Source organism: Paramormyrops kingsleyae, chromosome 15 (genome assembly GCF_048594095.1).
Source record: "Paramormyrops kingsleyae isolate MSU_618 chromosome 15, PKINGS_0.4, whole genome shotgun sequence".
NCBI lineage: Eukaryota > Metazoa > Chordata > Actinopteri > Osteoglossiformes > Mormyridae > Paramormyrops > Paramormyrops kingsleyae.
The window spans coordinates 20322638-20344040 of NC_132811.1; the positions used below are offsets into that span (position 1 = coordinate 20322638).

General features: G+C 44.7%; 1 protein-coding gene across 1 annotated transcript; it reads left to right on the forward strand.

Annotated features, from left to right (window-relative positions):
- Nucleotides 1–1198: 1198 nt before the first annotated feature.
- gdap1 (ganglioside induced differentiation associated protein 1) lies at nt 1199–8580 on the forward strand. Its single transcript, XM_023794384.2, has 6 exons — nt 1199–1564; nt 4097–4289; nt 5940–6113; nt 6492–6586; nt 7136–7250; nt 7370–8580. The coding sequence occupies exons 1-6, from the start codon at nt 1433–1435 to the stop codon at nt 7720–7722; spliced, it is 1062 nt and encodes a 353-aa protein (XP_023650152.1). The 5' UTR covers nt 1199–1432; the 3' UTR covers nt 7723–8580.
- Nucleotides 8581–21403: the final 12823 nt, after the last annotated feature.

Consider the following 21403-nt stretch of genomic DNA (forward strand, 5'->3'; position numbering starts at 1 on the left):
AATAATAATAATAATAATAATAATAATTGAGCGAGGAGTCTTTGCTCCTCCCCCAACTTGCTCTCTGTAGGTCAGAGGAGGCTTGGCTACGAAGGGCAGCCGCCCATAGCAGCGCCCAGGGACCTGGGGGTTAAGGGACTTACTGAAGGACCCACAGATGTACCAAGGCTGGGCTCGAACCGGCAACCTTCCAATCACAGGCGCAGAGGCTTTGTTTACTGTATATATGTATGCATATTAAAAACACGCATTACTGTATAAAAAACATAAGGAGTACTAAAATAGAAAACTGAAACTCCTCTCTAAATCCTGGGTACCTGAGAACAGCCACCATCTTTGATGACAAAGCGGCAGGCACCAGATGAACAGGTTTCAGCAGGAAATCACCTGACATGTCCGTCCAGCTCTTGTGCAGGAGTATCGCAGAGTGACTGCAGAATGCCATGACAAACAAATTTATAGGAGTGAGGTCTGATAGAGCAGATCGTGGGTTTGAGATGTTCTTTACCTTCCAACTCAGGATGGACTGAAATACTTAAAATTTTTACTCGTTGGCCCATAAAATTGACTTCTACACACTCTGAAAAAAGTACCAATTTGTACCTTTGCTTGTCATTGGGACTGTACCCTCTAGGATGTGCTAGTTGTACGCTTAGCTGAAGGTAATTGTACCTTTTAAGGTACAGAAATGGAAACTGAGGAACATTTTTTGTACATTAATGTTGCTTGTACTTTGGGAGTCAATTTTTATATCTTAAAAGGTACTGAATTGTAAGGTATAGTCCCAGTGACAAGCAAAGGTACAAACTGGTACCATTTTTTTCTGAGAGTGAACTGGTACAGCACTGGTACAGTTTTGATTCCCAAGGTACAAGCAACATTAATGTACCCCAAGTGGTACAAAAGTTCTCTACCTTAAATTAGACTAAAAACATTTGACTGACACTACGTATATGTATATTTACAGGGAGTGGACAAAATAAGTACAGTAACAGAGGTAACCTGTTACTGGGGAGACCATACAAACTCCACACGAGGGATATTCAACCAGAATTTATTTTACTCGTGGCGTTCGGTCTGTTGGTGGAGGTCCCACCAACTCAAAGCGCTATTTTATGGTTAGAGTGACCTCTAGCGGCCAATACAAAGTCTTGCGCTAATTATTATTATTATTATAGTTTTTTTTTGTTGCTGTTTTCGCTGTTGATTTTCACGAATGATCTGTCCATTTAATAGATTCCGGAGTCACAGAAACGACTGCATGACTGCATAAGGGAAAAAGCTATCCTGATCATTTGCCCTGGATATAAACTGGTTATGGACGTTAACTGCTTTGAGCGCATCGCCTGTCCGCGCCTGAAAAACGCTCCTTGTCCCTTTAAAATATCATCCCCATAAGCTGGTCCTGCAGCTCCACCCAAGAAGCGACAACATGGCGTCGGGCAGCATCGCGGAGGTCGGCGCTGAGAAGCCGGAGGATGCGGCACCGCTGCTGGGATGCGCGTCCGACAAAGAGCCCAGATTAGTGCTGTACCACTGGACGCAGTCCTTCAGCTCCCAGAAGGTGAAAAACGCCTTTCCGCACCTCCTCTGTCTGGACAGGGTTTGAGGCCGTCATGGTGAGGCTTCAGGAGACGAAGCATCATGTTGGGATTAAGTGCGTGATCACGGTTAACAAATAACCGCGATCCAAGGGTTTCATTAAGCTCGTGTTGCTATTATTGATATTGTGAGGCGTCAGTATTACCCAGTGAGCCACCGTACCGCCCTGTCATTATTATTATTATTATTATTATTATTATTATTATTATTATTATTAGTAGTAGTAGTAGTAGTAGTAGTATTCATAATAAGAAAAATGCAATAGCAAAAGCTAAATAACTAATTGTATAATATAATGCGACTATGCTGTCAAATTCACGGTGGATAGCACGTGCCCTTCCAGGTCGGGCCTTTCCAGGTGATCACTGCTGTCTTTGCTTACTTGCCTAGTGAGCTGTTAACAGTAACAGTACATTTACATTCACCAGAAGTGCACTTAGTGTCACTGTCCTTATGGGGGCTGAGCATGCAGCCTTTGGCAAAAGCCGTCATGATCGTCGTTCCTGTAACGTTTGTCAGCCGAGCCTGGCCTCAGCCTTGCCGTGCTTCACAGTGTGGCTGGAGTTGCATTTCTGGGTTTCTAAGGTGATGGCGGGGAAATGCATTAGGTCAGCTGGATGCAGTGTCCCCCATGAACTGCCATGTCTGCATCAGGATCATTTTTACACTCTTACAGTGTAAACATTTAGAGCTGTATAGAGTGTTACTGTTACAAAATTCCACAAGAAAAAAGGCTGAAAGCACACACTGAAACTAACACAGGCTAGCAAAAGTGAATGCATTTGGGGAACCCTCCTTAACAGTTGAAATGTAAAAACTGTGATTGTCAAATGATAATATACTGAGGAGAAATTGTTTATTACAAACCCATTTCCAAAGTTGGGATGTGTGTACAATGTAAATAAAAACAGAATGCAATGATTTGCAAATCACATTCACCCATATTTAATTTCAAATAGAACAAAGACAACATATGAAATGTTGAAACTGCAAAATTTTATTGCATTATAACAAATATAATCTCAATTAGAATTTCATGCCAGGAAAATGTTTCAAAAAAGTTGGGACACTGGCTTGTTTACCACTGTGTTGCATCACCTCTTCTTTTAACAACATACTGTAAAGGTTTGGGAACTGAGGAGACCCACTGCTGGAGGTTAGAAAGTGAAATGTTGTCCCATTCTTGCTTGATATAGGATTTCAACTACTCAACAGTTCTGTCATGGATTAGGTGTGGTACAGTATTATGGAGAACTTTTTGCGCATGTGATGCACACAGAGGAACAGGCACATTTTATTTATATGATAGGCGATACTGAAGTGGGTGACACTGTCCTGGGTTTGGGGTTCAAGTCCCAATCCCGCCTTGTGCGTCTGCAATTTGCATGTTCTCCCTGTGCCCTGCAGGTTCTCTGGTTTTATCCCAAAATTCGAGATGTGCAGTTGGGTGAGCTGCCTTCTCAGCAATGCTTGCGTGTTTTCTCGCTGATGGTCTGGTATCTGTCCGAGGTGTTCTCCTGGTATACTGGAATACTGGAAGAATTCCAGCTGGTGCCCAGTCAAGGATTTCATGCCAACAGAGATATAATAAAGATACACTACCAGTCAAAAGTATGAACTCACCTACCCATATAAAGGTTTATTTATGAGAGAGAGGTTTATTGTCATATGCACAGAAAACAAACCTTCGCTGTACAATGAAATTCTTACTCCACATCCTCCTTTCACCATAGAAAATAGAATTAAAATATAAATGAACATAAATATGTAACAAAGTCTACAGGCAGCAGCAGTAATATGAACTAGTAAAGTGTCTGTGCATTTTCAGAGGTAGAATTGGTTGGTATTGTTTATAGTGCATGGTCATTCACAAGCCTGTTTGCTTGTGGGTAGAAACTGTTTAACAGTTTTGTTGTCTGGGACCTCACCCTTCTGTAGCACTTTCCTGAGGGTAGAAGCGTGAACAGGCTGTGCTGGGGGTGTGTATTGTCCCTGATGATGTGCTGTGCCCTCCTGATGACTCTGGTGGGGTAAATGTCCTGTAGTAATATATACTTTGGGGGGGTGCAGCTCTATCGATTGGGACTGAGAAGGCTGACCGTTCAATCCTGTCATCGGCAGCATGATGCCACCATTGGGCCCTTGAGCAAGGCCCTTAACCCCAACTGCTCCAGAGACTGGCTGACCCTACTGTCTCCCCTATGCCAGTGCCATGAGGAGGCCTCCTGGGATGCTTTTCCAGTTCTCCGGAAGGAGGTCCCACATATATGCTGAGCTCATTGGCTGCTTTGCCTTCACGCTCTGGTCAATCACCTCCAAAACAATTTCTGTTTAGGTCAGGTGGCCTGGTCATGTGATGTGACACTCTATCACTCTATTTCGTAGGCGGCTTGGCGTGTCCAAACTTTTGACTGGCACTGTAGTGTTGCCATCTGTGCTGACTTTGGTAACCTCCTGCCCATTCTGTGTGCTCTCGCTTCCCCTTCTTCTTCAGGTGCGGCTTGCCATTGCTGAGAAGGGCCTGAAATGTGAGGAGTATGATGTCAGCCTCCCCCTGAGCGAGCACAATGAGCCCTGGTTCATGAGGCTGAACCCGGCCGGCGAGGTGCCCGTCCTGGTGCACGGCGACCGGGTCCTCTGTGACCCCACGCAGATCATGGACTACCTGGAGGAGCACTTCACAGACGGTGCGTCTGCAAATGCCTCCGCTTGCCTGACTTCGCTGGAGTGTAGAAAACGGCTGCTATTTATTTTCTTCTTGAACGGTCACTTCCTCGGTCACGGCCACACGCGGGATCTCCTGTTTCATTCGGTTGTTTCATTTGCCACACATTTCATTTATTCATTATCGTTTCTTTTTCTTTTTGTGGCGTCTTTTTCTCACGCTAGCTTGTCAAGTTGCAAATTCCTGTCGCAGGAATACGATTTAAAGACACTGAAAGCCAAAGGTATGATCGGCAAAACGCTAATTACGGCATTATTCACTGCACAGAGGGCATGTCACATGACGAGTAACATCATCACTGCTGATGTGCTGGTTCCTAGCTGGGTTTCACAGTCTCTGTCATTTATATCGTGAAGAACAGTGCTTTATCTGGATGGTATCTTACTGCTTAAGGTTTGAGGGCAATTTTTGGAGACCGCAAGTGGCCCTTTGGATGGCTGCTATTTTTATAGCCCGAATCCAACTTCTGACCTGTGCAAATTATCCACGTCCATGTTTCACAGGTTTACCAAAGCCGACATGTCTCAATTTCACGCTCAATTTCCAGCAGCTCTTTCCTCGTTCGAGTTACTTTTGCTCGTCGCTGATGTGTAAACGCGCTACCGTGACATATAACTGCACTTTTATTTGTTTCGCTTTTTGTCGCATTTTTCAAAGACCAAATGCAGAACGTTCTAGATGACCTGCAGGATTGAGAGCCACAGGAGCCACTGTCTAGCAGAAGTCAGATTCCAAACGACAAGTTGGGTCCAGCTTCTGACCTGTGGAAATTACGCACGACCGTATTTCACAGGTTTACCAAAGCTGACATGTCTGCTCTGTGTTTCAGTAGAAGTGCTCTGGAGAATGTACTGTCAGCATAAACATCATGTAGACATGTATGACCAGTCATGAAAAACCATTATAATCAGAGATTTGGCGCAGGTCTGCTGGAGCAACTGGGCACCGAACGTTCAGGTCAGAGGAGTGTGACGGTATTGTGTACATAGCAGCTGATTAACTGCAGTATGGTCATGGAATATGTCCAGTTTAAACTGCTTCTTAGTCTGAAGGAAAGAAACAGAGGAAAAAGCGGCTTCACAGTTAATTTGCAGATCACTCCTGCACTGTTCTGAATGCAGGACACTCAGTCCTGACTGAAATCGAGCAACCGCTAGCAAAGTCAAACAGATTAAAAGCTATCTGACCTCTGACCTCTATCTTAATTAAAAAGGAAATTAATGTAGAATTAATGTCAGTAACATTAATTCAGGAGAATGTTTATCTAACTCATTATCTGAAGTACGACCTCTTCAGATCCAATAGTAACAGTATTTTTTTCTTTATAAAGTTTAATTTGAGACTGGTATCTGTCCGAGGTGTTCTCCTGGTATACTGGAATACTGGAAGAATTCCAGCTGGTGCCCAGTCAAGGATTTCATGCCAACAGAGATATTATTTATTAGTTCACCTCAGAGCTGCTATGATTTTTCACGGCTGCCAGTGATGTAATCAGGACGGAGATCATTGTGTTTAAAGGAATCCTTTCAGGAGGTCAGGTCCTGCTGGCTCCAAGACAGCGTAATGCTTCACCTCCCTGTAAGCGCTAACTATTCCTTTACTTGTTCCCCAGAAAACACGCCTCGCCTCATGCCAGCAGAGGGCAGTATGTTCCTTCCCAGGGTGCAGCACTACCGGGAGCTCCTGGACTCCTTGCAGATGGACGCTTACACGCACGGCTGCATTCTGCACCCGGAGATCACGGTGGACTCCCACATCCCCGCTTACGCCTCCGCCAGGATACGCGGTGAGCTGCGCCCCCCCACCCCCACCTCAGAGTGAGCTGGACAAAGTCAGTCTGCCATAATGTAGCAAAAGGGAATTTGAGCAAAAGGAAATTCAACACAGCACAAATTGGAGATAAGACCCTTTTAAGAAGAGCTGAATAAGAAACCCCTATCTGAGCACTAACATCTTTCACCACTAGGGGGCACTGTGTGGCTCAGTGGGTTAGGATGCTTAACCCCAAATCACCTTAACCCATCCTGCTAAATAAAACTTTTAAAAATGAGTAATAGCTGTGATGTTACCCAGACTCCCATGCTGACACCTATGCCACCGATGGGATGTCCAGTGACAGTGGCCATTTGTGCTGAGTCTCTATAATGGATGCCCCCATCTGCAGCACAGATTGGAAACACGGAGTCCGAGCTGAAGAAGCTGGCAGCAGAGAATCCAGAACTGCAGGACGCCTACATCGCCAAGCAGAGGCGCCTGAAGGTAAACGAGCCCCACTGCATGGTCTCGGCACCGTGACGGCCGATTGGCTGGCCATGGAGAACCAGTGAGCGTAAGCATACAGTAAAAACAAAATTCCAGAAAAAAAAAAACTTTCTGACAGACTTGGCAAACAGAGATGTCATAGGAAAAGAGCCACACATTACATTAGGCGCTCTTATCCAAAGTGACGTCCATTTTGAGAAAGCAGGGTCAGAGTGTCCCTGGAGGAGCTGGGGGTGCAGTGCCTTTCTCAGGGCCCAACAGTGACATCACTCTCACACATGTGAGGGCTTATTAACTGATCCCAGACCAGTGAAGAAGGCCGAGGAATCCATGCCAATCCACTTTCGGGTAAAACTTAAAAAAGCTGTCCTACTGAAAATTAGCGTCTCTTCATTTCTTTAATTTCTTTGACTTCCTCTTTCCATGTTTTTAAATTATTCTGTATAAATGATGCAGGGATGTATCACAACACGCCCATATAAAGTGCCTTGGGTGACTCTTGAGAAAGGCGCTATATACACATAAATTGAATCAAATTGATTTCAGTCCAAGCTGCTGGAGCACGACAACATGAAGTACCTGAAGAAGATCCTGGATGAACTGGAAAACATCATGGACCAAGTGGAGACGGAGCTTCAGAGGAGAAGCGAGGAGACCCCAGGTAGGATTGGAGTGGTGAACGAAGTGTAAACAATGTTAAAAAACACCCGTTTGCTGCTGCTGAGACTGTCTGCATCAGGCCTGTTCTCTGTTTCATCCTCCTCTCCACGTGTGAGAAAGAGGAGGGAAAGCAGGCCTGGCTCTGCGGTGACTTCTTCAGCATGGCCGACGTGTGCCTCGCCGTCACGCTGCATCGCCTCAAGTTTCTGGGCCTTTCCCGTCGCTACTGGGGCAATGGGACCCGGCCCAACATGGAGGCATATTACGAGCGCGTCCTCGCCCGCCCGGCCTTCCGCAGGGTCCTTGGGAGTGTCAACAATATCCTAATCTCCGCTGTGCTGCCTGCAGCTTTCCGAGTGGCCAGGAAAAGGGCCCCCTCCTTCATCGGCATCGCCCTGCTGGCTGGGGTCTTGGGGGGGGGTGGCTATCTGGCCTTCCTCTTCCTCAGAAAGCGACTCTCTATTTCACGCTGAGGATCCAGAAGCTCTTTCCTCGTTCGAGTTACTTTTGCTCGTCGCTGATGTGTAAACGCGCTACCGTGACATATAACTGCACTTTTATTTGTTTCGCTTTTTGTCGCATTTTTCAAAGACCAAATGCAGAACTTTCTAGATGACCTGCAGGATTGAGAGCCACAGGAGCCACTGTCTAGCAGAAGTCAGATTCCAAACGACAAGTTGGGTCCAGCTTCTGACCTGTGGAAATTACGCACGACCGTATTTCACAGGTTTACCAAAGCTGACATGTCTGCTCTGTGTTTCAGTAGAAGTGCTCTGGAGAATGTACTGCCAGCATAAACATCATGTAGACATGTATGACCAGTCATGAAAAACCATTATAATCAGAGATTTGGCGCAGGTCTGCTGGAGCAACTGGGCACCGAACGTTCAGGTCAGAGGAGTGTGACGGTATTGTGTACATAGCAGCTGATTAACTGCGGTATGGTCATGGAATACGTCCAGTTTAAACTGCTTCTTAGATAGAAGGAAAATAAAAACAGAGGCAAAAAGTGGCTTCACACTTTACTGGCAGATCACTCCTGTGCTTTTCTGAATGCAGGACACTCAGCTGTACTGGCTGAAACTGAACAACTGCTACCAAAGTCAGACAGCTTAAAAATAATACAATAATGTAATCCTATGGTGAATAAGAACCAGGGCTTCAGTTCAAGCAGTGAAAAGTAGATTTAGGTCATTTTATGCAGAAATCCTGATTGTTCTGCAAGTAGAGATGCGCCTCAATGCTAAATTGTACAGCCGAGTTATAGTAACATTTGTCTATATTGTGGTTAAATTTTATTTATAAACTTTAATAAAGGAAGAAGTGAATTATTATCTGTCAGTTTTGCTTTCAATAAATGCTGGCATTTTTTCCAGTATGAGACATAAGCACCACTTGCAGTTGCCTCTAGGTGGCAATATATAACCATTATAAAGGGCTGCGAGAAGCACTGATGTAGTGGAACAGAGCTTTAGATCAGTGGTCAGCAGCCCTGCTCCTGGAGATCTACCACCCTGCAGAGCTTAGGTGCAGCCCTAAACTGATACAGATAAAAAAAAAACATAGGTGTTGACCACTGCTTTAGATGACTCCTGTGCCCTGTACTACAAAGTGGGGTTACTGGCTTATCGGGGGAACTTGTCGGATATAAGGTAGTCTGGGCAAAATGTAAGTGAACGAATATGAAGTCCATTTAAACTGTGGTACCTTAAATCCAACAAGTTACCCCGATAAGCCAGTAACCCCGCTTCGTAGTACAGGCCACTGGTCGTGTGTTTATGTGTGTATGCAAACGATGACAACAACACCTCACTAAAATATTGAAATAAACATTTCGTCAAGCCCCACGAGATTTCAGGTGGCAGCTCCGATTGTCCTGACATGCTGATGTTTGGTTGTAACAGGTGCATCCAAATTATTTGCATAACATTTTAAATAATATTGATTGATCATAAGTGGCTTTGTGGTCCCTCTCATTAGGCCACACCCCCTACTGGGTTGTAGAGTGATGTATAGTGACACATTTACATGAGTAAATGAGTGACTGGCAGGAATAAGACTGCTCCGATGCTCACAAGCGTGCACACCGCCATGTGAGACAGCTGATAACTCCTCTGGCTGTGAGCTGGGAGGTTCATGACACACTGCTAATGGTAATGCTATCATTGCAGGGCATAGTGTGAGCTGAGCTTATTCCCAGTGCTCACAGTATAGGGCCTCTCCTGGATCACTCTGCTGTGAGGCAGCCTGTCCCCATCCTGCCGTCTCAGAGGGACAGCTTCAGCTTTATAGCTGGAAGGTAGACAGGACAAACGGCTGGGCTCCCATGGCTGTGGCGGTTTGTGGGGGGGAAGGGGGGGGGGGGGTTGGCACAAGAGAAGAGAGGACAAGAAGAAGTAGCGCTTCAGACAAAAACAATAAATGTCCTCAGGAACATTCAGCACCTCTCGTTTATTGCAGGACAGATGGGAATTAATGCAGATTCCAGTAACCTTCGTGAGTTGTGTGATTATGAGGATTGCATGAACCCTTAACTGTACTAACAGGTGTAGATAGATGTTGGGTTATAGCTGCCCAGGAGCAAGGCCTTCTGCTTCAGGACTCAGCTTCTCTGTTAGCATGGGAGGGGATGCAGCGATCTGTAGCTGCAGCGAATCATGCGATCATGCTCGTCATGTTCTTACCAAGCTGGTGACGTGCATGCACTGAGGAAAGCGAAGGCGCACCGTGGGATCCTTCACATTTGATTTTGATTGGAGGGGCGGCTACGTTTCTAAGATGACTGGTTTGGTGTTGCCCACTAAGCCGTGTTGTGTAACAGCTGAAGTTACAGGAAGTGCACGACCCAGGCCAGCTCCAAGAGAAAATGCTTAGTACGTGTTTTTGAAATGGTCATGTTCAGCTTTTCACAGCTTCCCACTGGAACGAAGAAAAATATACTGGTTTACTGGATCGTTCTCACAAGTTCTGAGAAAGAACACGGCCCTTTCTAGAAAACGACTGTCACTGGCTTTGGGGGTTTTTTGTACGGCAGTGTTTGCTGACGCGGTTGCCGGGCTTTGGGCTGTTGACACTGCCGTTGAAAAGGCCCCCTGTCAGTTTGCACATCGCAGATTTATCATCAAACGCTGAACCTTCATCTGTCTCAGTGGGCTTTGTTCAGCATGTTTGAACGAGCTCTACATCTACATACAAGGCAGTGGACCATAAATTCAACCTTAATTTCACGGTTGCAGTACAGTTCAGTATACAGTGCCCTTAATGAATAATTTAGAAATTTAATGTGGCAAGATCTATGAGGGATAAGAAACAAAAGTTGGGCTACACCACTGGAAACCCCAAAGTGAATTAGCTGTTCCCCACTGTGCTTAACATTTGTAAAATAAACAGTGTCATGAATCGCAGGGCATGGACCAGGGAGGCAGGAGAAAGCCATGAAGGATCGGGAACGAGGGATTTAATAGGGAAATGGAGAGTCTTACGAGGCAGACACTTCAATGACAGGACTAATTCATCACAGGGAAGCACTTAACTACAGAAACTTAGACAGAACTAGGAACAGCTGGTAACATGGGGATTCCACACGTGGTTAACGAGGGGGGTGTGGCACACTGGAGGAGCGGTACGATTGGGACATGACACACAGAACACTGCATTCACATTTTTGTAGTTGGTGCAAGTAAAATAATTTACTTTGTACTTATATTCTGCCAAACTTTTAAAGATTATTCAAAATTGTTCAATGAAATTATCTCATGTTACAGTTCAAGTTTCAAGTTTATTGTCATATACAGATAACAATGGGACATCATTACCTGTAATGAAATTTCTTGGACCCAAAGCCCCCTGATGGTTAGACAGTGTTTAATATTTGCAAGTACATATAAAAAGGCTGTAGTACAAGAGATTGTAGCGTGAACATATACATGTACATATACACTCCTGCATATGTACAAAGGTGAATTTAAAGTGACTTTAGTTGTAAAGTGAGTGTAGAAGGAACAGTTCAGCCCTCTCCTGCACATTCACTAAACAGAACCACATCTGCTGACTGTCAGGACCCTTAGCTGCCTCATGTGCCCAGGCAAAATACACAAAATACCATCATCTGAACAAGGAACTAAAATACTAAAAAAAAATACAATAGACAACAATATAGACCTGCTCCATAAAATAAGATGCGACAAATTAATACATGAAAACAAGTAAGGCGGAATAAAATAACGTCACCAATTAATACAGTGGTGGTGGGGGGGGGGGGGTTGTCCCGTTAAACAGCATAAACTCCCAATGAGCCTTACAGTCGCATCACCTTCATGTCCTTTGTACTGGTTTCCTCAGAGCCGTTACTGGTCCTGCACCCATGTGCAGCAAGTCGCTCTTTCAGACATACTCTCTTCCTCTTCGGCCGGCAAGCCCAGGCCACCTGCGTATCCCTCCCCCTTGTGGGAAATCTCACTCTATATCTCTCTTATGCGTGTTTCCTGGATGGTGGAACTTGTTCCGGTCATCATCATGTTTCCAATCAAGCTGAGAAATATACTTTTTCTGCCTAGGATGTGGACACAGCACGTAGTACTGGCTCTGGTACCCCATATCCCTGCAACGGCTCCTCCTGTGCAGAGACCAGCACGTAGTACTGGCTCTGGTACCCCATATCCCTGCAACGGCTCCTCCTGTGCAGAGACCAGCACGTAGTACTGGCTCTGGTACCCCATATCCCTGCAACGGCTCCTCCTGTGCAGAGACCAGCACGTAGTACTGGCTCTGGTACCCCATATCCCTGCAACGGCTCCTCCTGTGCAGAGACCAGCACGTAGTACTGGCTCTGGTACCCCATATCCCTGCAACGGCTCATCCTGTGCAGAGACCAGCATGTAGTACTGGCTCTGGTACCCCATATCCCTGCAACGGCTCATCCTGTGCAGAGACCAGCATGTAGTACTGGCTCTGGTACCCCATATCCCTGCAACGGCTCCTCCTGTGCAAAGACCAGCATGTAGTACTGGCTCTGGTACCCCATATCCCTGCAACGGCTCATCCTGTGCAGAGACCAGCATGTAGTACTGGCTCTGGTACCCCATATCCATGCAACGGCTCCTCCTGTGCAGAGACACACTCTCATATGCCTTCACCAAGTCCACAAAACACATGTAGACTGTTAGCATGTTCTCATAAACCCTCACGTACAGCCAGTCCCCAGGTTAAGAACATCCGACTTAAAGGCAACTCGTACTTATGAATGGACTGTCATAATTATATTAAAATTATATTAAAAATTTGGGTTAAATACAATGGTTTGTAATAAGAAATGCACGCACTACTTTGTGATGCTCGTGTAAACATTACATGGTTTGTCGGCTTGTACCACGCCAGAGCACGTTTGACCCCAAAGGTCTAGTTCATTTGACTAGTGTGGTTACTCTGGACCCTGCACCACTTCAAGCAGGCCCAGGAACGGTTCAGTTGGACTCGGACACGGTACACATCCAGTGTGATTGCTACAGTAACTGTGCCGGAGCACAGACATGACGTCAAGGATTCGACTGGCACACACATGTGCACATGTACACTGTACATGAATTGTACAAGGAAAGAACGGATTGGGCAGGCTGTACAGATTGGGTGGCGACAAACATTTCACAGAACTTGCTGGAAAGGGATGACTTTGGTGTGCAACAGAAGTGCAGAGTTTGCTGGAAATTTCGGCTGACAAGAATATCAAGGAACAAATGGATGCAACTGTTATTATACGTGCAGGACAATTAAATGAAAATCACTGCAGTGCAGACTCAAGAGGGCCGTGTGTCATCGCACCCAAAACGACTCCAAATAAGCCACAAAATAAGGACTTTATTTATGAACTCCATTGTGCTGTGCGATAGCGCTTTTCAGGAATATTTTACTTAAGGCCATGTTTTCAGTAATTTAGAAACACATTCATAAATAATAATACATTCATAAAGTATTACGAACATGACTATACATATTTATCACAAGACATACATTAAGACCTTGTGTATTATGCATTATAAATGCTTAATGAAGCTCCCATGTATAATGCACTATAGACACCTTTATAATGCATCACAGTGGAGCATGCTCTGCTCCCCTGGTTAAACACAGGAACCTCTTTCCCCATTTGCCTTCCATGCAACATTGAAGACGTATGTCAGCCACATCACCTAAGCACCATCCAGTGCTTTCAACATCTTTGGACAGATTTCATCTACCGCCCTGCAGCCTTTCCACTACTTTCATCACCTACTCAGTTCTGCTACAGACTCTGTTTCCTGTTGAGTGGGCATATCCACATGGTTCAGGAGTTCATCAAAGTGTTCTTTCCGCCACCCAACAATATCTCTTCAACCTTGGCTGAGCCTGTGCAAAGCCACATCTCCTCATCCTGAAGTTTTCCCGAAGCATCTTTGTGGTCACCTTTCTCCATGGCCTCTCCAAACATCTCCTTTACGTGGGCTTTTGTCCCCACTATGTCTTTCACATTATTTCAGGCCTGTCAGTATCTTTCAGCTGAGACCCTCGTGCAAGCATTAGCCTGAAGGTCTCCTTCTGTAGCTTGTCAGCTTACCTCACCACCGATATTCACTAATAGTTCCTGTAAGTTACCACAATAACAAACACTGCTGCAACATTCAGTACCTCAAACATGGTCCATTTGGACTCAACATCCCCAATCTCATCTGGCACGTAGGAGAAGTTTTTCCGGAGATGTGAGTGGAATTCATCTCACACTCAAGCTTCACCCAGACATTCCAGAAAACCTAAAAGTGAAGAATAAGAATTAACTAAAAGGAACCACAAAGTAACACAGCCAGGGAACAGAGTAGAACAGGGAGGTAACCTGGGAAATGACCACAGCGACAAACAAGCAGTAACAACCACAATGACTAACTGAGGAATAGAACAATGGCAGACACTTAATACACAGATAACAATGTCTAACAAGGGGCAGGTGCAGGCTACAAGGAACTAGAGAAAATGAAAGAAATTGACACGAGTTAGAATCCAGGAGGCCATTCACCGCAATCACACCCCGCTTCAGGTATCTCCATCATTCACCACATGACCACTGAAGTCTCCCAGTCAAACCGCAGAGTATGGAGGTGGTACTTTTCCAGCATCTGACCCCCATTCTCTAAGAATGCTGGATACTTTGATCTGCTTTACAGTTCAATGCACGCACAACATCAAGAATCAGAAGTTTCCTCTCTGTAAGTCTCAGTCACACAGAAGCGACCCTCTTGTCCACCAGGAAAAGCTGCAGCTGCACAGTCCTCAGCCTGGTACCTGTGATCATCCCCACACCAACCTGAGGGATCTCCAGAGCTCATGCTGTACATGGAGGTGATCTGACTCCATCTAGTCAATATCCTTCTCCTTGGGCTCAATTTTGGAGGTTTAATGTAAAGCATAAAACACAAAACAGAAGTAACAGTTATGGGTGTGTCTAGATCCTTTTAGCTGTTTTGACGGCAGTGAAAACAGACTTTGCGCCAGCGCAAGGCGCAAAAAGGTTGCCCTAACTCTCTTAATCATTCACAGGTGTGTTTTGGGCGTAACATGCAAGAAACCAACTGGCCTGGCAGCCCACCTCATCTTTAAAAGGCTACAGCGCATGATCTACAGTGGATTGCTATTGCTACAATGGCGCGTTTGCCTGGGAACCCAGATCGCATTTCGCTTGAGGAAACGGACAATGATGTCAGAAGATGAGGGAAAATGGAAGCTCACTGCTGAACGAGAGCAGCGGCTGGTACTTAACAGCACAGCACCCCCAGGCTCCAGGGCCAGGTCCCAGTAACCTGGGTCCCAGTAACCCTATTCAATGCAGGGTACACTTGTCCTTTTTGATACCTTTCATTGGGGGTCTTTGTTAGGTTGTAGTTCTCCTGGCTTGTCCCCACACACCTGTTCACCTGGGAGGTCCAACCAGAAGCTCAATCACCAGATGACATTATGACAAACCCCTCCATCATGCTAAAGTCACAATCCTCAGAGGGCCGTCCTTGGCCTGTGCAAATTCCGTCTTTATTCTGAGTTTATTTAGATATTTATTATTACAATCTTCCTTATTTTGGTTTTTGGCGCTGTGTCCTGGCACTGTTCCCCTAAAAAGAGAAACCCTATCCCCAATAAACCACCGGCTCAGAGTCCCATCCCTGACACATGGCTCTAAGGAGCCGTGACACACTCACAGACACAGGAAGTTATGACGTTATTCAATCCTACCTGGAGAGATGGCCAGAGAGAACCAAGCATGCACAGTTGGAGATTCTTGGCCTATAGAGGCTGTTTCCAGCAGCTCTGGCGTAATGGACTCGGTGGTCTAGCATGGAACGGTGGTGCAGATGAATTCAAGGCTGCAAAGAAGCAGTGTCTGATCCACCTCACAGAGACATAGACCCTGCTGAGACAGGCGGGCTGCCAGAGCTTCATGTCACATTAAAAGGAGCATCTGGACGGGGCACCTAGGCAGCATCCACAATTGGATTTTCCCATAAACCTACCGGTATTTTATTTTCCAATCTTGCATAGCTCTGCTAAGCAGATGCTGAATACCATCACTCCTGCTGTCTTTATAAGGTGGCGCCACTGTAACTGATGAGCGCACACACATTTGCATACAGAACCATGCACACACACACACACACACACACACACACACACACACACACACACACACACACACACAGTACTGTCTGCTTTTGTACAATTAACTAGATTGGTGGAGTCTGACAGCTATGGCTAATCTTTTTTTTTTACACTGGGTTTGATCATCAAAAGCAGAACCTGTGACTCAACAGACAAGTCTGGAAACCAATCACTTCACAGGAATCATAGGAACTGCAGGATTGGTTCACATCAGTCAGGTGGGCTATCCAAAGGCTGAGCAGGACTATGCTAAGAATTCCCCTCTGGGATCAATAAAGTTCATTTAATTCTAATTCTAATTAAGGGTATATTACAGGCCATAATCAAAAAAAAGACATTGACTGCAATCAGGGTTAAAATGCAGCTTTAATTACGTGATCGATAACACACAACAAAGTCAAACAAATAACTACCCACCCCGTTTTTTAAATTTCCTCATCAAGGTCAAAAGTTTTTTTTCATTAACATAATGCAAAATCCTTAAAAATAATCTAGGTTTTTAATAAACCCTAATGAATTGTCATGCCATGCGGGATGAAGGACTCAAAGGCAGCCAGGAAGGGGTTTGATTTAACTAAACGGGAGCAGAGAAACAAACGAGTCTGCAAGGGTTCAAAACCAGAAGGCGAGTATGGGGAAGGACACGGGCAGACAGGAGGAGTGACGTCAATGACCGGACTGGGGCTGACGAGACAGACAGGTACTAAAATACAAAGACTAAAAAGGGGTAACAAGCAACAGACAGGGCTCATATCAGGGAGGAGACAGGAGGGTCAGGCTGACATTACAGACATACATAATAACACTCACAGAAGACACTGCACTTCCACTCAGAGGGGCCCAGTTTGCAGTTTCCCAGAATGCACATCCTTACACCTCCGCATTAGGTCACACACCACACCTATTCACCTATCCTCAGAGGCAGGTAAGTGATCAGTATCCAGTGATCAGTGGCCTTCCTGTTAAGCGTAACGGTAACTCTGCGGTACCATTGAGGAAATCAGCCTATTGGCTTTAAAATCTACTGTCCTTTTAAGTAAAGCACAGCAGAAAATATCACATTTTTCATGTCACAATTAATCATTTGCATGCTCATTCTAAATTAAAGGTTTTTAAACCTCAAACTGATACCAAATCCATCAAAGAGAGGTTACTTTTTATGCTAACAACATGAGACAACTTCAGCCATTTTTATATTCGGTATATTCCCATTTTCTTTTGACTGCTTGCCAGAATGTGGCTGTTGCTAAATAAATCTACATACACTAGTGTCAATGGTCACATGACCAGAGCAGTTTAACTGGCAAGGAAGGACTGAACAGGTTAACCAATAATGTCAAAGCATTATGTTGTGTAATGTCAAAGCATCATTTTCTGTGTTTTTGCTACTTTCCTCCCTCTGAGACAGAGATTTCAAGGAAAGGCGATGACTATAGAAACAAGAGAGCCATGAAATGGCAGCACCAGCAGAACGATTCATCTGCACCTTGCAGGTTTCTTGTGATTCAAAATGAGCAAAGTTGACTTGATTTAAGACCGATAATCCCCTCTGTCACCCTGGGCAGGGAAAGAATCAAAGCTGAGATACTGGAAAGTGTTAGATGTACATTACAAAGGAACCTTCTCACACCGGAACTAAAACAAAGGAAGGCTGACTTAATTTAGCTGAAAATGGATCAAACACATCCAGTCATACAGTCTTCAATGTAAACCCCATTTTGAGTCTTCAAAATACACTCATTGACAATAAAGTTAAGCACCCAGAAGGAGTGGTGAAAAGGAAATGAATCTGCACGTGGTGAAAGGTCATGTGACTGTATCGCATTGATTATAATATCAGATCAAATGGACAACAGGTCACATGTCAGTAGGGTGTGGCACCAACCCCCCCCCCCCCCCCCCCCAGGCTTGGATACATGCGGAGATACAGTATGGAAGGGAGTCGTATTGCCGTTGTATCCTCTCCTGCAGCCCACAGCTGTTGTAACTGGCCCTCGAGATCCTGCAGATTGGCACTGGGTCTGAGTTGATGTCTGAGCTGATCCCACACATGATGTTCAATTGGGGAAAGATCGGGGGACCTGGCTGGCCATGCGAGGACCTCAGCATGACGCAGGCAGTCCATAGACACACGTGCCGTGTGGGGATGGGTGTTGTCTTGTTGACAGGCAGTACCAGGGCGCTGTCCCAGGAGGGGTAAGACATGCGGACGCAGGATGTCACTGGCGTAGCGCTGTGCCGTCAGGCTCCCCCAGATGACTACCAGAGATGACCTGAAGTCATACCCTATGAGTCCCCACACCATGATGCCAAGAGAAACGCCATGGTGCCATGGATGGATGCCATGGGGTGCTGTAGAGAGTCCAATACCTGTGTCCGGATGGCAGGCAAGGTTCTGTAATGCTTGTGATACGACGATCCTCCCTTGGTGTGGTCTGTCTTGGGTGACCGGAAGCTTCACGACGTGTGTGGGTGCCCTCACATGCCCATTGCTTCCAACATGGGGCGACTGACATCTGCATGCCCCTATCAAACTCCTGAATAATTTACATGCCCATCGCTGGTCTGCACATGTACCAAATTACATTCAAATCGGACCATTACTTATGGGTGCTTAACTTTTTTGTCACTGAGTGTACATTTCACACATGTATACAGTCTATTGTCTTGATAATGAAAAAGACCTGAGTTATGCTTAACATATTTAGTCTGATAACTGAGAAACTGAATAGTCATATTATTAAAAAGGTTAAGAAGCTAATGTACCAATTAAAAATTGGGATCTCTGTATGTATCCATTACTTTAACGTATGTCACATATGAAAATGGAGAAAACTTTGTCAAAACATGCACTCACAATTAATCAACAGTCTAAAATGTACTTACTTATTTATCCTATAGAAGCAGAGCAAAACTAGAGTAAACAGTGTAAAAATCAATGGATGATGAAAGAGTTTACTTATAGATCCTCTCTTCACCCTAAAGCTTCCCTGTAATTATATATTGTTTATAGATCATATCTAGTGCATCACATGAAACTCTCAACCAATGACATTAACATTTGGCTTCAACCACTCAGAAAAATAGAAATCCTGTGAGAACCAAATGTTCAGCTGGACAGAGCCCAGCTCCACTGCACGTAAGAGGTACATGATTACAGACGTAAGCGACTGACACAGACCTCTCGCTCAGACCGAGATTGCACTTGGTCAAAATCAAAGCCAAACACAAGGCTGTGGAACCATAAACTAGGATAAGGAGAACAATACAGCTGTAGAAGAGGTTGCAGTGACCCTTTACACACGTCTGTGAAGAACTCTCTAACTTATAAACTGTAATGACACATGTTTAATCACATAATAAGTCATCAGCTTATTCATATAAAGATTCCATTGCGTAAGAGGAAAATGGCTGATCACAGAATGCAGCTAATTTGATATATTTAGCTGATCCTTGGTGCGAGCCTCAGGAAAGAGGGTCAGACCAGGATTTTTTTCTCTGTTTGTGACCCATTTAAACCCCAAATAAAAACGCAATTCTTTTTCTTAATCGCCTTTGGGGTCACAGGTCATGTTATAAAAGTGGGAAACAGGTACATACTATCAATTATACCTCTTATTCTATAAATTGCCAAGATAATCTGCTGAATACATTTACTTATTTCTAAACTGTTCTTTAAAATCTCTACATAATTGTTAACTCAATCAAGAACAGTTTAGCACTTTAGGTGGATTGTTCCTCTTGGTATGTATTACCTAAATACTGTGATGGAGCAGCATTTTGGCCAGAGTGTCCCCAGTCTGATATCCTCTGCTTCCTGCTGGTTAAATTAAATCAACTCGTGGGATTTCAACTTTCAATCATACCTCAATATACCCAAGAAATGCAGGTGCAGAATCCAATGCAATTTAATCTTCAAAAATCTACTCCTATAATGCTGGAATACACCTGGGGCACTGAAAAACCCAAATGTCATACAGTCCAATCTGTCCAACCCTAAAGGGCAGGTAAGAAGCAGACTTTGACATATGCTGGCCTAGTTATCGACCTATAATGCTTGACTGAAAAGAAACTTGGCATTAGTCAAGGCATCTGAAGGCTTTTCTGCCGAGGACAGGAGGCAGGCTAATGTTACAGTGGCAATAATTAGCAGAGGGATGAATAATGGTGAAGGTTTTGCCCACAGATATCAGTGATGCTTAAAGGTTAGAACTCATTTTAAAAATAGTTCGGTGTAACAGCACAACAACTTTAATAACCTGACTAGTTTGACATGAATACTCGTCCTTGTAGTGTAAAACTGTTCTGGCTCTAATCTTGATTCAGAGGAGATCTGAGAACCAGAGGCCGCTTCACTTCTATCCCATTGACTCCTTTGTACTTCAGGAACCATCTCCTCACCTGTCAAAGTGACCCTTTTCCCAAGTAATTTCTCACTGAGGAAGAGCAGCAGCCAAATGGCTTGATAAACCAGTCATGTACGGCTATTTAATCTCAGCTTGGAGCATCCAACATTGCTTGGGTTAAAGCCTGGCCAACTTGGCGAATATGCTGTCAACACCACTCTGATTAAGCTGACCACAGCCACTATACAACTTCATAACTACTGACCTTATAAAAAGGTTGTTAAACCCCCCCCCCCCACCCCCCCTCGGAAAACATACGAGTGCCAAAAGCTGTCAAACTCAATGTCAGGCAGTAGATCTTTGGACTTTGGCTGCTGGAGTCTCAGCTTTACCTGGAGAAGCACCAAACTTTGAGCCCCATGGTTGAACACCGACCTGACCCAAAAAAGCCTGTGGACAGGATTCATACATCTACACTGAACCTACCAAGATAGTCCCAGCCCTGAGGGTGAAACCCTGGTAACAATCAGATGCACAACTCATTCTCATTTTAAAATATTTTAAAATACCTAAAAGTGAAAATACTTTTGATGTGCTATTTCTTGGAGTGTGAATATCCATGATTTGATCTGCAGTGTATCTACAGGTCCTGAGCTCATCTTTTTGACAATGTGATTTATTGTTGGGTCCTTGGGACATTGTTTGACTCCGTAGTAGATCCTCCTGAGTTCACCCACTCTTTAAACATCCATATACCTCCATATAAGGTAAAAAGTGATTAGCCTTTAATTCCCCTTCTGTGTTTTGAATTAAGATGAGAATAAGCTGTGTTCTTCCTAAGCAGCATCAGGTTCAGACATGCACTTCAGCTTTCCAGCTCTAAAATCAGAAGAAGAAAAACAGAATTGTAATGAATGCAGCACTGTGTAACTCATGTAGCTGGGCAGCTAGAAGCTGCTAACAGCAACTGTGATTACGAAGGTGGTGTCGGAGGAGAATGCTGTTTCAAAGACTGCAGAATAAAAATAATAAAATCATAATGGGATGGAAATTAACTGTTGATCTTCACACTAAGTTACCAAATTGCCCATAGGTGTGCATGTGTGTGTGAATGGTGTGTGAATGTGCCCTGCTA

Coding starts and splice junctions, on each gene's coding strand:
- gdap1 (XM_023794384.2), top strand. CDS start 1,433: ATGGCGTCGGGCAGCATCGCGGAGGTCGGCGCTGAGAAGCCGGAGGAT. Junction 1,565..4,096: donor AGTCCTTCAGCTCCCAGAAG/GTGAAAAACGCC, acceptor CTTCTTCTTCAG/GTGCGGCTTGCCATTGCTGA. Junction 4,290..5,939: donor GGAGGAGCACTTCACAGACG/GTGCGTCTGCAA, acceptor CTTGTTCCCCAG/AAAACACGCCTCGCCTCATG.